General features: G+C 36.5%; 1 protein-coding gene across 1 annotated transcript in view; it reads left to right on the top strand.

Annotated features, from left to right (window-relative positions):
* HERC1 (HECT and RLD domain containing E3 ubiquitin protein ligase family member 1) overlaps positions 1-17,556 on the top strand; it is a 211,431-nt gene that overhangs the window by 53,562 nt on the left and 140,313 nt on the right. Inside the window, exons 2-3 of the mRNA XM_057488876.1 lie at positions 11,550-12,505; positions 15,516-15,611. Coding sequence (XP_057344859.1) covers positions 11,576-12,505; positions 15,516-15,611 — 1,026 coding nt within the window. The 5' untranslated portion in view covers positions 11,550-11,575. The remainder of the gene's footprint in view (positions 1-11,549; positions 12,506-15,515; positions 15,612-17,556) is intronic.

Here is a 17,556-nt window from a genome sequence, read left to right as displayed (position 1 = left end):
GCCTCCATTTCAGATGACAGTTGCAAGTCTAAAGTTGCCACCTATCTTCTGACCAAATAACTATAAATTGGGGGTTCCAGATACCCTTGTCAGTTTCGATAATTCGCTGACATGACTCACAAAACTCAGTGAAACACTTTTCTTGTACTTACCAATTTATTATAAAGGATACAACTCAGGAATGGCCAAATGGAAGAGATGCACAGGGCAAGGTATTTGCAGGGGTTGGTGATGGGGGTGGTGCGAGGATGGTGTGGAAAACTTCCATGCTTTCCTAGGGCACACTAGAAGCTCTCCAAACCCTGTCCTTTAGGGTTTTTTAATGGAGGTTTCATTACTCAGCATGATGGGTTAAAGCATTGGCCATTGGTAATTTTTTAAAAAATTTTTTATTAAGGTATGATTGATATACACTCTTATGAAGGTTTCACATGAAAAAACAATGTGGTTACTACATTTACCCATATTATCAAGTCCCCATCCATACCCCAATGCAGTCACTGTCCATCAGTGCAGCAAGTTGCCAGGGATCCACTATGTTCCTTCTCTGTGCTACACTGTTCTCCCCGTGATCCCCCACACAGTGTGTACTAAACATAATACCTCTCAATCCCCTTCTCCCTCCCTCCCTGCCCACCCTCCCACACCCTTCCCCTTTGGTAACCACTAGTTCATTCTTGGAGTCAGAGTTCACTGCTATTTTGTTCCTTTAGTTTTGCTTCATTGTTATACTCCACAAATGAGGGAAATCATTTGGCATTTGTCTTTCTCTGCCTGGCTTATTTCACTGAGCATAATGTCCTCCAGCTCCATCCATGTTGTTACAAGTGGTAGGATTTGTTTCTTTCTTATGGCTGAATAGTATTCCATTGTATATATGTACCACATCTTCTTTATCCATTCACCTACAGATGGACACTTAGGTTGCTTCCATTTCTTAGCTATTGTAAATAGTGCTGCGATAAACATAGGGGTGCATATGTCTTTTTGAATCTGAGAAGTTGTATTCTTTGGGTATATTCCAAGGAGTGGGATTTTGGGGTCAAATGGTATTTCTATTTTTAGTTTTTTGAGGAACCTTCATATTGCTTTCCACAGTGGTTGAACTAATTTACATTCCCACCAGCAGTGTAGGAGGGTTCCCCTTTCTCTGCATCCTCACCAACATTTGTTGTTCTTAGTCTTCTCAATGCTGGCCGTCCTAACTGGTGTGAGGTGATATCTCATTGTGGTTTTAATTTGCATTTCCCTGATGATTAGTGATGTGGAGCATCTTTTCATGTATCTGTTGGCCATCTGAATTTCTTCTTTGGAGAACTGTCTCTTCATATCGTCTGCCCATTTGTTAATCGGGTTATTTGCTTTTTGGGTGTTAAGGTGTGTAAATTCTTTATATATTTTGGGTGTTAACCCCTTGTTGGATATGTCATTTACAAATACATTCTCCCATATTCTAGGATGCCTTTTTGTTTTGTTGATGATGTCCTTTGCCGTACAAAAACTTTTTAGTTTGATGTAGTCCCATGAGTTCATTTTTGCTTTTGTTTCCCTTCCTCTAGGAGATGGATTCAGGAAGAAGTTGCTCATGCTTATATTCAGGAGATGTTTGTCTATGTTGTCTTCTAAGAGTTTTATAGTTTCATGACTTACATTCAGGTCATTAATCCATTTTGAGTTTACTTTGGTGTATGGGGTTAAACAATAATCCAGTTTCATTCTCTTGCATGTAGCTGTCCAGTTTTGCCAACACCAGCTGTTCAAGAGGCTGTCATTTCCCCACTGTATGTCCATGACTCCTTTACCATATATTAATTGACCATATATGGTTGGGTTTTATCAGGGCTCTCTAGTCTGTTCCATTCGTCTATGGGTCTGTTCTTGTGCCTGTTCCAAATTGTCTTAATTACTGTGGCTTTGTAGTAGAGCTTGAAGTTGGGGAGCATAATTTCCCCTGCTTTATTCTTCCTTATCAGGATTGCTTTGGCTATTCAAGGTCTTTTGTGGTTCCATATGAATTTTAGGACAATTTTCTCTAGTTTGTTGAAGAATGCTTTTGGTATTTTGATAGGAATTGCATTGAATCTATAGATTGCTTTAGGCAAGATGGCCATTTGGACAAGTCTTTTGTGGTTCCATATGAATTTTAGGACAATTTTCTCTAGTTCATTGAAGAATGCTGTTGGTATTTTGATAGGAATTGCATTGAATCTATAGATTGCTTTAGGCAGGATGGCCATTTGGACAATATTAATTCTTCCTATCCATGAACATGGGATGTGTTTCCATTTATTGGTATCTTCTTTAATTTCTCTCATAAGTGTCTTGTAGTTTTCAGAGTATAGGTCTTTCACTTCCTTGGTTAGGTTTATTCCTAGGTATTTTATTCTTTTCGATGCAATTGTGAATGGAATTGTTTTCCTGATTTCCCTCTCTGCTAGTTCATCGTTAGTGTATAGGAATGCCACAGATTTCTGTGTATTAATTTTGTATCCTGCGACTTTGCTGAGTTCAGATATTAGATCTAGTAGTTTTGGAGTGGATTCTTTAGGGTTTTTTATGTACAATATCATGTTATCTGCAAACAGTGACAGTTTTTAACTTCTTCCTTACCAATCTGGATGCCTTTTATTTCTTTGTTTTGTCTGATTGCTGTGGCTAGGGCCTCCCTCCAGTACTATGTTGAATAGCAATGGGGAGAGTGGGCATCCCTGTTGTTTGCATGAAATATCTTTTTCCATCCCTTGACTTTTAATATGTGCATGTCTTTGGGTTTGAGGTGAGTCTCTTGTAAGCAGCATATAGATGGGTCTTGCTTTTTTATCCATTCTATTACTCTGTGTCTTTTGATTGGTGCATTCAGTCCATTTACATTTAGGGTGATTATCGATAGGTATGTACTTATTGCCATTGCAGGCTTTAGATTCATGGTTACCAAAGGTTCAAAGTTAATTTCCTTACTATCTAAGAGTCTAACTTAATTCACTTAAGATGCTGTTACAAACACAATCTAACGGTTCTTTTCTTTTTCTCCTCCTTTTTCTTCCTCCTCCATTCTTTATATATTAGGTATCATATTCTGTATTCTTTGTCTATCCCTTGATCGACTTTGAGGATAGTTAATTTCATTTTGTATTTGCTTAGTAATTAGCAGTTCTACTTTCTTTACTGTGGTTTTATTACCTCTGGTGACAGCTATTAAACCTTAGGAACACTTCCATCTATAGCAGTCCCTCCAAAATAGACCTTAGAGATGCTTTGTGGGAGGTAAATTCTCTCAGCTTTTGCTTATCTGGAAATTGTGTAAATCCTTCCTTCAAATTTAAATGATAATCTTGCCTGATAAAGTAATCTTGGTTCAAGTTCCTTCTGCTTCATTGCATTAAAAACATCATGCCACTCCCTCTGGCCTGTAAGGTTTCTGCTGAGAAGTCTGATGTTAGCCTGATGGGCTTTCCTTTGTATGTGATCTTATTTCTCTCTCTTGCTCCTTTTAATAGTCTGTCCTTATCCTTGATCTTTGCCAATTTTATTACTATATGTCTTGGTGTTGTCTTCCTTGGGTCCCTTGTGTTGGGAGATCTGTGCATCTCCATGGCTTGAGAGACTGTCTCCTTCCCCAGATTGGGGAAGTTTTCAGCAACTACCTCTTCAAGACACTTTCCGTACCTTTCTCTCTCTCTTCTTCTTCTGTTATCCGTATCATGCGAATATTGTTCTGTTTGGATTGGTCACAGAGTTCTCTCAATATTCTTTCATTCTTAGAGATTCTTTTTTCTCTCTTTGCCTCAGCTTCTTTGTATTCCTTTTCTCTAGTTTCTATTTCATTTATCATCTCCTCCACCGTATCCAGACTGCTTTTAATACCCTCCATTGTGCTCTTCAATGATTGGATCTCCGACTGGAATTCATTCCTGAGTTCTTGGATATCTTTCCTTACCTCCATTAGCATGTTGATGATTTTTATTTTGAACTCCCTTTCAGGAAGAGTCATAAGGTCCATGTCATTTAAGTCTTTCTCCAGAGTTATATTAATTTTACTCTGGACCCGGTTCCTTTGGTGTTTCATATTTGTGTATGGCGCCCTCTAGTGTCCAGAAGCTCTACTCTGGAGCTGCTCAGCCCCTGAAGCAATGTCGGGGGTCGCATGGGAGCAGTATTGGTGCTTGAGGGTAGGAAAGAGCTGTTTCCTGCTTCCCAGCTGCTGTGCCTGTCTCCACTGCCTGAACCAGTGGGCCGAGCACACAGGTATAAGCTTTTGTCCCAGAGCAGCCGGATATGGATCCCTGCTTTCGACAAGCAGCTGGAATCTGTCTCTCCAGGAATTCTGCCTGTATTAGCTTTCCAATCCCGTAATCACGCGAGTATCATGAATGCACCATGAAATGTAGGTTTGTGCTCCCAGAGCAGATCTCCAGAGTTAGGTATTCAACAATCCCAGGCCTCCACTCCCTCCCTGCTCAGTTTCTCTTCCTCCTGCCAGTGAGCTGGGGTGGGGGAAGGGCTTGGGTCCTGCCAGGCCACAGCTTTGGTATGTTACCCTATTCAGTGAGGTCTGCTCTTTTCTCCAGGTGTATGCAGTCTGGCACAGTCCTCTTTACTGTTGCTCTCTCAGGATTAGTTGCACCAACTATATTTTCTAATTGCATGCAGTTTTAGGAGGAAGCCTCTGTCTCTCCTCTCACGCTGCCATCTTTAATCTCTAGGTGTTCTGGCCTTTGGTAATTTAACTCAACCCCAATCCCCTGTCTGCTACTTGGAGGTGGGGGTCGTAGGGCTGAAAGTTCTAATTTTCTAGTCATGGCTTGGCCTTTCTGGTGACCAGTCCCCATCCTGCTGCAATCTAGGGGCCCCAGCCACCAGTTACTTCATTAGCATCCAAAAGATACTCCTACCACTCCATGATTCCAAGGATTTTAGGAGTTTCATGTCTGAATGAGACAAAGGGCAAATAATCTATTTCTCACCCTATCACATACATGCATCCACCTTCCTTGCCTCTTGAATTACTTTGAAGTAAATCTCAGATATCATGTTCCAAGGGATTTTAAAGCAGAGGAAGGACCAAATTAGGTTTGTTTTTTAAAATACTACTCCAGCCAGGGAGGCAAAATAGCATGTAGGCATTCATTTTAGGAGCTTATTTGCTGGCCTGGATGACAGATGATGGTAGTGTGGATGAGGGTTGTGGCAGTGAAAATATGTGGCAGTGATAGATTTGAGAGCTGTTTAGGGGTTGATAGACATGTGCAAAAGTATGTATATTGGGGTATGTGAAAGTCCCAAAATGGAAACATAAATCTTGCTTATAATAGGAGAACATACCAACCATGAAGTAGTATGGATTAGCTGATGTGGGTGGGAAAAGGAAGGGGATTTTTAAATGTTTTTCTTTGATGAATTTGGTTCAAACTAACAAACTTTATTGACTACAGTACGCATTACTATTTCTCTTTGATACATTCTGGTTTACTAAGCTAGGGATGGCCAACCTTGCTTCTTTGTATTTTACTTGCTTAGCTTGCTTCTTTACTCTTAAGGCCTGTTCCCAGCCAAGGGTTTCTTTGTTCTCCTAATTACTGTGAAGCTGACATTTTACCTTCCTGGGCCACAAGTCTGTGCCTTGGTTTCCAGCCAAGGGTTTCTTTGTTCTCCTAATTACTGTGAAGCTGACATTTTACCTTCCTGGGCCACAAGTCTGTGCCTTGGTTTCACAGCATTTCCCCCCCCCTGTGCAGTGTGCCTTTTATCTTTATTTTTTTAAGAATTTCTTTTGTGGTAAAATAGATACAGCATCAAATTTACCATCCTAATAACCATTTCTGAATGTACATTTCTAAATGTACTGTAGTATTAAATACATTCATATGTGTAGCCATCACCATCGTCTGTCTCCATAACTCTTTTTACCTTGGAAAACTGAAACTATTCCCATTAAGTAATAACTCCCATCTGCCCTGCTTAAGTCCCTGGCAACGATCATTCTACTTAATGCCTCTGTAATTTTGACTACTCTAAGTCCCTTGCATGAGGGGAATCATGTAGTATTTGTCTTTTTGTGACTGGCTTATTTCACTTAGTATAATGTTCCAAAGAATTTGTCAGAATGCCCTTGTTTTTGAAGGCTGAATAGTATTCCTTTGTAGTTTATACCATGTTTTGTTTATCCACTCATTCATTGGTAGACACTTGGACTGCTTCTACCTTTTAGCTATTGTGAATAATACTGCTATGAACATGTGTGTACTGTTGGAAAATGATTCATCCAAGTATGTTTTACATTCTAATTGGCTTTACTGAATGATTCATAAATCATTTGCATAGGTAACAAATGCACATATATGAAACGCAGAAGGTTGTGCAGTGAAGTGTTAAGTATCTTTCTTATTCCTCACTCCTAGTAACCCAGGTCTCCTCCCATCAGAGAAAACCAGTATTCTTAGCTTTTTTGTGTATCCTGCCAGAGTTTATGCATTTATGAACACACAGATTTAAATTCTTTTAAATGTAAATATGTTACTAAATATGAATCATTATACTATACAAGATACAGGCAATTTTTCTTTTTTCACTTAATATTGTATCTTGGAGATAGTTCCATATTAATTGTTTTTGAACATACCTTTGGTTTCACTGTTTTATGGTTGGATATATGGTCTAATTATATCTAGATTTTAGAATTATTTGTTGAAATTAAGTGAGGTTTTTAAAGGTTTTCCACTGACACTAATAAGATATTTTAGAATTGATAATATTTTACCAGTTTGGAGTACATTGGATGACTTTAGGACATCTGTGAAACCTTTGGAATTATGCCCATGTTTTTGAATATGTACATAAGGGTTTTGTTCTTGGGGGAGTCAATATCTACAGCTTTCATCAGGTTCTCATAGAGATCCATGGTCTGACAGTAGATTCGAAACTGGTGGTTTACATACTCCTATTTTTTTTGTTTGTTTCCTTAATTTGTCAAGTAATTAAGTCTCTATTAGTTGCCACTCTGTCCTTGTATTTTCTTTGGTTTCTGCTTCATATATTGCATTACTATGCTTGTACATAAAGATGAAAGACAGTTATATCTTAATAGTGATTATACTGTTTATTGCCAAGTAACCCTTTTTGTCCCATTCATTACTATTACAGTAGATAATACTTTCTTTGTTTGCATTTACTTGTTAAATCATTACCCTACATTTTATCTTTAACCTTTCTAAATCACTTTGTTTTAGATCTATCTCTTATACATAGCATATATATTTTAAGTAAGATTTGCTTAGTAGATTTATTATTAGGGATATTTCATTTATAACAGGGATTATAAATAACTGGGCCATATCTACCTGCACCTATGATTTGTTCAGATAGCATATAGATTCTTTTTTTTTGATATCAGTCTTTGTCTTTTAATAGGTGAGTTTTGCAGGTTTTGGTACAGTAGATATGTTAAACTTACAGCAGACATTTTTTCTTTGTTTTATCTTTTTAAAACTTCTTTGCTTTCTTCCTTTGTTTTCTGTCCCATTATTTGTTTTCTGTTTCTTTGGTTCATTCCCTTTCCTTGCATAATTTGAAAAAGCATATGAATATACTTAAATGGCTGGATAGCAGTTATTACCTAGAAAAGGACATGGGTCAATTCCATTCATAATAGCCATAAAATAAAAAATACTTCATCAATACAACAAGACACAGGCTTATATGAAGTAATATAAAATAAGATCTGATCAAATAGAAAGGCATACTGTGTTTTTAGGTGGACAAATTATCATAAAAATCTCTATTTTCTGAAAATTATATATAATATAAATTTAACACAGAACATCAGTAACTTTTTAGGAGAGGTAGCTTGTAATTGAATAAGATAATCTTAAAGTTTAGGGACTTGCCTTCATTAGCCATCAGAACATTTATAAAGCTATGATAATTAAGTCACCGTTGGCATAAGAATGGACAAATGGAATAGAGAATCCAGAAATGGATCCTATTAATGGAAAAAGAGTGAATTTTTTTTTGGTTTGTTAAGATCTTCTATTTCCTTCCTTACTTTTGTCCAGTTGATCCATCTTCTACTACAAGTGACATATTAAAGTCTCCAATTAGTGTTTTTCTGTTCCCTTTCATCTCTGTAATTTTTGCTTTACAAAAGCTGCTTCTATCCAATTGGTTTTAAACTGATGCCAGTCTAATTCTTTTGCCTTTTAAAATAAGTTATTTGATCTTCTTGCCTGGAAGCCTTGAGGATTGTATCTTTATCTTTGAAAATTCTAGTAGTTATTCTAGGCTAATGTCTTGGAGTTGACTTTTCTGGGTTAATTTTCCCAGGTACCTTGTGCGCCCTTATTGTATTGATTCATTTAAAAAAAATTTTGCTAGGTTTTCTTGGTTTGTTGCTTTAAAATAAGCTGTTTTGTTTTTTTGTTTTACTTCTTCAGGTAATCCAGTGGTACAAATACTTGCTCTCTTTGCCTTTTTCCACTACTTTCTCTTATTTTTATTTATGTCATTTTAAATTCTCATAGTTATTCCCCCTGCCCCCCTTTTTAAAAATTGCCATTACTAACTCTTTGAGTCTTACTGTCCCTTGGACACTTAGTAAATCTATTCTTCATTTTTGAGAATTTTGTCTTTTTCCTCCACTTTTTTCGAGTTCAATCAGCTATTCCTTTCTTTTTCTCCCTTTCTTCCCTTTCCTTTCTTAACTCCCCTGCCCTTGGTGGTCTGTTTCTTAGATATAAGAAAAACCTGAATCATATTTCATATTTTCGAGTGTGTTTAATTTTGTTTGGATTGTTAATTTTCATTTTCTTCTGCTTTGTTCTTGCCAGGAAGTTTTCCCTCAGTTGATATATGTAAAATTTTCTTACTGACTTTCTGCAGTAGTTCTGTATGGACTTTTTTTCTCTTGTTCATTTTTATGGTATTGTTTGTTTTATAATGTTCCTAATTTAATGGCACTCTCTTCAGCCAATATAGTCAAGTTAAAGATGTCTGTGTATGCAAAAGATAGATTTAGAAGCATATTTACAATACTGATGACAATGACAAAATATAAAAGTCTTTTTATGAGTTGACAGTATAACCCCTACCACCCTGCCCAAGAAAAAAAAAGATAACCCAATAGAAAAATACATGACTAGAGGAACATGAATAAGTATTTCCCAGAAAAGTGTATCTGAATGACCAATAAACGTAAGATGTTCAGATTTATTAGTAACCAGGGAAATTCAAATTAGAGTAACAATATATCCCTCTACAGCAAACTAACAAAACTAAAAAAGCAAATTACCTATGGCTTTAAGGGATAGAGGTAAAATATGTACTTTTATATCCTCTGCACTGTGTTTTAATAAATACTGAATGAAGTGAGAGGAGGCTTATGTTGTCCCCCTACCTAAATATATACTTTCCAAGTATCTAATGAAGATAAGTTAAGCATAGTAGTCATAAGCTTGAGAAGGGAAGTGTCATCAGATTTTATAATTTATAATTTAAGAGGCACCTAAGAAATGGAAAACTCCTTTTAATTAGTTTATGATCTCTGTCACTGCAGCTCTTTCTTGAAGATCTACTTCTATCATGAAAATAAAATGCCCATCAGAGTTTGAAGATTTTTCTCTAACATGAACTACCATTCTTGGGACTTAATCCCTACCTCCCCACAATATTTTATGATGAAAAATTTCATACAGCAAAGTTGAAAGATTTAAAAATGAATATATGTTCAACACTGAGATTCTACCATTAATTAATTTTACCAATATTTTACTATACTTGTTTTAATACATATCTATCCATATATATCTTTACACACACACACACACACACACACACACACACACACACACACACACACCAATGCATCTTATTTTTGATGGATTTCATAATGAATTACAGATATCAGTATTCTTTCCCCTAAAAAAATACTTCAGTGTGCTTATCAACTGGAGTTCAGTGTTAATTGAGGTAAATTTTACATGTAATGGAACATAAAATTCATAACTGTATATTCACTGAGTTTTGACAAATACATATGCCTGTGTGATCCAGCATTAATTACCATCACTTCAGGAAGTTCCGTCATGCCCCTTCTGAGACTATTCATGCCCTCACCTTCTAGGGGCAACTAGTTTGATTTTCTTTCTACAGACATTTGTTTTCTTTTGGGTAAATCCCTTGTAGAGGAATTGTTGGGTCATTGAGTAGATGTATGTTTAGTTTTATAAGAAACTACCAGACATTTTTGTAAAGTGATTGTTCTATTTTAGGCCCCAATAAGTGAATCATGGGAGTTCTGGTTGTACTACATCCTTGCCAATATTTGGCATTGTCAGTCTTAACTAATTTTAACCATCCTTGTGGATGTGTAAAAACCTTTTGTGTTTTTAATTTGCATTTTTCTGATGACTAATGATCTTGAGCACTTCTCTTGTGCTTATTGGTCATTCATATGTCTTCTGTGAAGTTTTGTTTACATCTTTTGCCCATTTAAAAAATTATGTTTTTCTTTTTATTTTTGAGCTACAGGAGTTCCTTATGTATCTTGGATGCCAGTCCTTTGTAGGATATATGTTTTGTGACTATTTTATCCAGAGGATAAATTAGTTTTTAAGTACTATTTTTTAGCAAATGTCTATTGAGCACTTACTATGTGCTGGAATACAGCAGTAAACAAAACATAAAACAAACATTCCTGTTCTTTTGGAGTCACAGTAGTTCTTTAGTATAGCCAGGGAGACCAGTAAGAAGGCTCCTTCAATGACCCAAGAGATGATGGCTTAGACCAGAGTTTTAGCAGTGGAAGGGGTGAGAATTGTTTGGATTTTGAATATATTTTGAAAATAGAGCTGATTAATTGATTTGGAGTATAAGAGAGAAAAGAATCAATAATGGCTCCCAAGATTTTTGGCCAAAGGAACTGGAAGGGTGGAGTTTCCAGTTATTGAGATGAGGAAGTCATAGCAGGAACAGGTTTGAGTAGGGGTTGGGTGGGAGTGGCAGCTTAGGAATTCAGATTTGAGTATGTTAATATTGAGATGCCTACTAGATAATCGGTGTTGTTTTTAGATATCTATATGTTAATTTTGAGATGCCTATTAGATACCTATATGTGCAATCGTATATATGAGTTTGGAGTTCAGGGAAGAGGTCTGGGTTGGAGAGATACAAATTTGGAGTCATGTAGAACCCATTACACTGACAGTGGGGCCAGAACTTGAATAGAAAAAGTACACAAATCACTAATTTTTAAAATAAACTTTTTATTTTGGGATATTTTAGATTTATACAAAGGTTACAAAGATAGTACAGAGTTTCCAAATGCCATTCACCTATTTCCCCCTAATAGTAATATCTTCTATAATGGTGGTAAAGTCATCAAAGCTAAAATACTACATTGGTACATTACTGAAGTAATGTTAACTGAAGTTAACTGAAGTCCAGATGTTTTGTTTCACTGGTTTGAAAACACTAATTATGGTGTTAGATGGAAGTTTCGGAACATTTTATGAATCATCCGTATAAGTTTTTGACTGCTTTTTCTTCTCCCTTTATAGAACTAATGGCTGAAGAGTAAACCAACATGGCAACTATGGTTCCACCAGTGAAACTGAAATGGCTTGAACACCTCAACAGCTCCTGGATTACAGAGGACAGTGAATCTATTGCTACAAGAGAGGGGGTTGCTGTTCTGTATTCTAAATTGGTCAGCAATAAGGAAGTAGTACCTCTGCCCCAGCAAGTTTTGTGCCTCAAAGGACCACAGTTGCCAGACTTTGAACGTGAGTCTCTTTCAAGTGATGAGCAGGACCACTATTTGGATGCCCTTCTCGGCAGCCAGCTAGCATTGGCAAAGATGGTATGTTCGGATTCCCCATTTGCTGGAGCACTTCGAAAACGACTGCTTGTACTCCAGCGTGTCTTTTATGCGCTTTCTAATAAATACCATGACAAAGGTAAAGTGAAACAGCAGCAGCATTCTCCGGAAAGCAGCTCTGGGTCAGCAGACGTCCATTCTGTTAGTGAACGTCCACGGTCAAGCACTGATGCACTTATAGAAATGGGTGTTCGAACTGGTCTGAGTTTATTATTTGCACTTCTAAGACAAAGTTGGATGATGCCTGTGTCAGGACCTGGTCTCAGTCTTTGCAATGACGTTATTCATACTGCAATTGAAGTTGTGAGCTCTTTGCCACCATTATCTTTAGCGAATGAGAGCAAGATTCCTCCTATGGGCTTGGACTGCTTATCACAAGTAACAACATTTCTTAAAGGAGTAACTATTCCCAATTCTGGAGCAGACACTTTAGGTCGTAGATTAGCTTCTGAGTTGCTGCTTGGTTTAGCAGCTCAGCGAGGCTCTTTGCGATATCTTCTTGAATGGATAGAAATGGCTTTGGGAGCTTCAGCAGTTGTAAATTCCATGGAGAAAAGCAAACTACTCTCAAGCCAGGAAGGAATGATCAGCTTTGACTGCTTTATGACTATATTAATGCAGATGAGACGTTCTTTGGTATGTACTATAAATCTCAATTTTATGATTCTTATCTAATGATTTTGGGAAAAATCAACCTAGCTTTTAATGAACTGGTGGTAATAGTGAATGATTTGAGAGTTCTATGGGTAATTGTTAGGTCGGTTTAATGTTTCATATACTTTAAAGGAACTTCTATGCATGTTGATATGAATATGTAATTCATGGGCCTATTCATGTCCATATTCATGGTTCAGCATTAAGACCCCTGGATGAGGAAGTCGGGATTGTAGTTTTGGTTTTATGGCTTCTTATATGAACCTGGGAAATCCATCTGACATCTCTGTGTTTTAGTAAAGTCATATGTAAAATAAGGGACTGTGGCTGGTAAGTGTCAAGGTCTTTTGAAAAAATCTGTAGTCTTTCTCAATTTTTATTAAACATTTACTGTGTGCCAAGTATTATTCTAGGCATAGGGATACAACAGAGAAAAATACAATTTCTGCCTCTTGGAGCAAATAGTGTAGTAGTAGAGGAATCAGACAATAACTGTGTACTTTCAGATAGTGAGACATTTTGAGAATTAAAGAGAGTGAAAGGAAAAATAAAATGATAAGCTCAGAGCAGAGAAGGGAGAGGGGAAAGTATGCTATTTTAGTTAATGTGGTTAGGGAAGGACTGAATTGTGACGTTTGAGCAGATGTATGATGGAAATGGGAATGAGATAAGGCTGCCAAGTTAAGCAGGGCCTTGTATACCATGCTGTGACTTTGAGACTTGATCCTGTAGGCAGTGGGGAGCCATTGAAGCAATCTTAAGTGGGGTAAACTAGAACATGTGGAAATGTATTCCATCCAGTCTTATGTCCTTATCTGAGTATCTGGAAAGCACAAATTTGAAAAAATAAAAAAATATTACATTATTTTTCAGTTGTTGTTACTTAAGAGGGGGGTAATTAAACGAATACTTGTGAAACCACAAATTTGGTATTTTAATTTTCACTTGTCTTTGGACCATTGAACTTCCTGTGATATGTAACAATATGTGAAGTTATACTTTAATGTGCTATATTTCCAAACTTTAATTTCTTTAAAAAATACCTAGGAATAGCCCTTTTTTTTTTTAATTGTGCAGAATGTTTACAAACATTAAGAATTACATGTAGAATGGGTTTTAGAGGTGAGGTGTCTTTAATTCTAATTGACTGGAGTAGTCTTACCCTTACTGCATTTTGACTTTCTGGAGAATAGAAATAAATGACATTCACTGCAGACAATGTTTCAAAGATGTCCTTTCAGTTTGGCATTTTTAAATTTAGCAAGAATTTATTAAATACTCCCTGTATTTTCTCTTCTTTCTCAGTGTACATGATACAAAGTAACAACTACATTACCAGTTTTGAGTTCTCACTATGTATTAGGAACTATGCTAAGCATGTTTTATACATAATTTCAGTTAATTTTTCCATGAGTAAGGAAATTTATCCTTAGTTACATAGCCAGAAGTGATGGAACCTGGATTTAAACCCAGGTCTGTCTGTCAGTGACAACTATATGCTAATTTCAATATTTTTCTCTATACTGTGGAAAGATATAAAAAAGGGATTATGATGGCCCTGTACCAGCTCCTGGGAAAGTACAGCAGGCTTTTCCCCATCTGTTTTTGGTTTGGTGATCAGTAGGGGTGGTCTTTAAATAATGGAGCCACAGATTACAATTGTGTTTTTCTCAGAGGTGCTACAAAGCTAATTATGGAATTTTGAGAGGCTGTGCCCCAAAGTATTTGCTGGTATAGCAACACCTTGTATGTCTGGGGACTAGTTAATTTTGAATATTCAGCTTCTGGTGTGATTAAAGACCTACACGTGGTTCTCTAAAGTGTTACTACTCACAGGGTGAGCTTTAGATAGCAGCTTTGCATCACCTGGGAGCTTATTGTAAATGCAAAATCTCAGACCCAGATCTATATTTAGTGAATTGCTATCTGTATTTTAACAAGATTTCCAGATAATTTATGTCCACATTAATATTTGAAAAGTACCACCTTAAACAATTAAAAAGAAAAATTGATTTGGCAGTAGTAGCTAATGACCCAGCCGTAAGTTAAATAGCCAACATATTCACTCTTTCATTACCAAGGAATTATGTTAATTAAAATAGTTTGAATTGATAAAGTCATATAATCTCAAAGTTGGATGGGATCTTACATGGCATCTAGGCCAACCACCCCTCTATAGTATAGAATATACTTTTCTATGGTATATCATCTAGACTATAACTATTTTTATAATCCAATATCCTTTGAAATAAAGCCACTGATGAACATTCCACAGTTATAGGATTGATAAGTCAGAGAAACAATTTGACATTTGTGATCTAAAGGTTTAAGGATACGGTAGTTTGAGGGAGCAGTGGAGATCAAGTTCCCTTTCTGGTTTATCATTTCTTAATGAGAGAATAATCTCTGGCCATCTTTGGGCGCTGCTGTGGAGAGTCCCCGAGAGGTGCTGTGATTCCTCAGCTGTGCTAGTGAAAAGGTGCTTAGTTGCAGGTGTTGTCAGGCAGCTACCTGATCTGACTTGTAAGACCTTGGCTGTGCTGACACTAAAAAGGGAGGGACAGTTTTTCTTCTGCTCTGGTCAGGATCATCATTCAAGCTGGCTATGTTCTACTTGCTTGTATCCTTGGGTGCAGATGGGTAAGGCAGCCCCAGGGGAGCGACTATTTCCTGGTCCCCCATTTACTGGGTGTTGGCCATCCAAAGAGTATATTTGGCAAAATTCTCCCTCTGTGACTGTTTTTGGGTCAAGCCCTGTGTTTAGAACAAATCACTATTCAGTGAGAGCTTGGCGCTTAATTTACTGTTTCACTCTATGTCTTTTATAACATTTATGTGTAAAAGTTAGTTTCATGATCCAATGTTAGGATTTGATCTAATGTATGTAATCATACAAACAGTTCCTCAAATGTTTTTGTGGACTATTTAAATGATTTTAATATGTATGTCTCTCTCCTTCCCAAACTGTGTCCCACAATGTTTTAATTTATAGGGTTCATCTGCTGATCGGAGTCAGTGGAGGGAACCAACCAGAACATCTGATGGCTTGTGCTCACTCTATGAGGCAGCTTTATGTCTCTTTGAAGAGGTATGTAATAATCAAGGCTTGTACATTAAACATTACTTTGTCTTAGTAAAGACTCTATAGCATCTTACTACACTGATGGACAGTGACTGTAATGGGGTGTGTGAGGGGGACTTGATAATATGGGTGAATGTTGTAACCACAGTGTCGCTCATGTGAAACCTTCATAGGATTGTGTATCAATGATATCTTAATAAAAAAAAAAAAGAAAAGAAAGAAGACAGAAAAAAAGTAACTTTGTCTTAAAGTGCTATAGCATGTATTTATTCCTTAAAAACAATCTTTTCAATCCCTAGAAAGGATGCAAAAGAAAGTAACATCAGTGGTTACCTCTATAAAGTGGAGCTGGGGTGTCTGGCATCAGGAATGGGAAGGAGACACACTTTTCAACATGTATATATACCCTTTTATTAATTTGAACTTTGTATCATATGCAGGTAACTTCAATTAAAAAATGTATTAAATAAAACACACAGAAAGATGTACAAACAAACATATGGCTTAGTGAATTATTATAAAGTAAATATCCTTCTAGTCTGTACCCAGGTAAAGAAATAGAACTTTACTAGTCAGTCTAGAAGCCCTTTTATGTTGTGCTCATAACCCCTTTCTGCCTCCCCTGAGTAACCACTGTCCTGACTTTCAGAGTAATCGCTTCTTCGCATTTCTTTATAGTTGTGTTACCTACGTGTGCATCCTGAGACACTAGTTCAGCCTTGCTCATAAAAAAAAACAAAACAAGTCTTTTAAATCTCTTAATCTGTTGGTTTCTGCTCCATTTTCTTTTTTTCTTTTCCTTCAGTGTATTTGTTCGGGATCCTGGGCTTTTTGATTGTAGAATTTCCCACAATCTGGATTTTGCTGATTGATTAATCATAATACAGTTCAGTATGTCTTATTTCCTACAAATTGGCAGGTGGATCCAGAGGCTTGATCAATCTCAGTTTTGATACTTTTGGCAAGACTATACACAGTGTGTGATCTTCCATCAAGTTCCTTCTAGTTGTGTCTCTTTTTGTGGTCTTAGCAGCTTTTGATGCTTACTGACTAGATTTATTAATTCATTCGTGGTTGGTTGCAAAATGGTTATATTTCAGTTCTATATTTCTTTTTAATTTATTAATTGGAATGTTTTTATAAAGAGATGATTCTCTTACTATTTGGTTACTCTGCTACAGTTCATACAGGAAAGGCAGAATAAATGTTTGATTCCCCCCACTCTTTATCTTAAATGCCAATTTTTATTTACGAGTTTTCACTTTAATAGTCTCCCATCATCCTCCAAATGTGACCAATTGATCTCATTTGAAAAATATCATTATGAACTTACAGATTTAAACCTATTCAAATTTCAATCCTTTGAATTACTATCGGTAGTGAAATGTGTATTGTTTCATCTTTGGCCAGTAGTCTTTCAGAGTAGTAGTCTTTTCAGGATGGTTCCGAAGTTCTTTGACATAGGCCTAATGATCTTTGATAGCTTCCTTGCTATCTGACACATCAAATTGTCTCAAAATCATCTGTGTATTTCTTATTCCAGATCTCGAATTAGCTTGCTCTTTCTCCAAGAAGCCCTGTTTTCTTTTAGTAGGAAACAGTAGTTCAGGACCATAGTCAGCGTGCTAACTATACTCTTCACTACTGAGTTGGTATTATTGTTTCAAGACTTTTACAGTGGACAGAGCTAGGAATGGTGTGTATGTATTTAAAGCTAAAATACCTTATGAGTTGATACTGGTGTTCTAAGTTAAGGCTATAGAATTTTTTACTTAACCTTTTCTATATTACATTTATATCTTCAGTTAAGATGCTGAATCTCAAGGATATAGGGGATGATAGATTATCTCAAAGTTACTTATTTGTTTTAATCACATATCACACACACACACACACACACACACACACACACACACAGCAGTCCCCAAATAAGACAAATACTATGTGATTA

This window comes from Manis pentadactyla, chromosome 11, assembly GCF_030020395.1.
Source record: "Manis pentadactyla isolate mManPen7 chromosome 11, mManPen7.hap1, whole genome shotgun sequence".
Lineage (NCBI taxonomy): Eukaryota > Metazoa > Chordata > Mammalia > Pholidota > Manidae > Manis > Manis pentadactyla.
The sequence above is the reverse complement of the archived record's forward strand: the minus strand, read 5'-3'. Positions and strand labels throughout refer to the sequence as shown.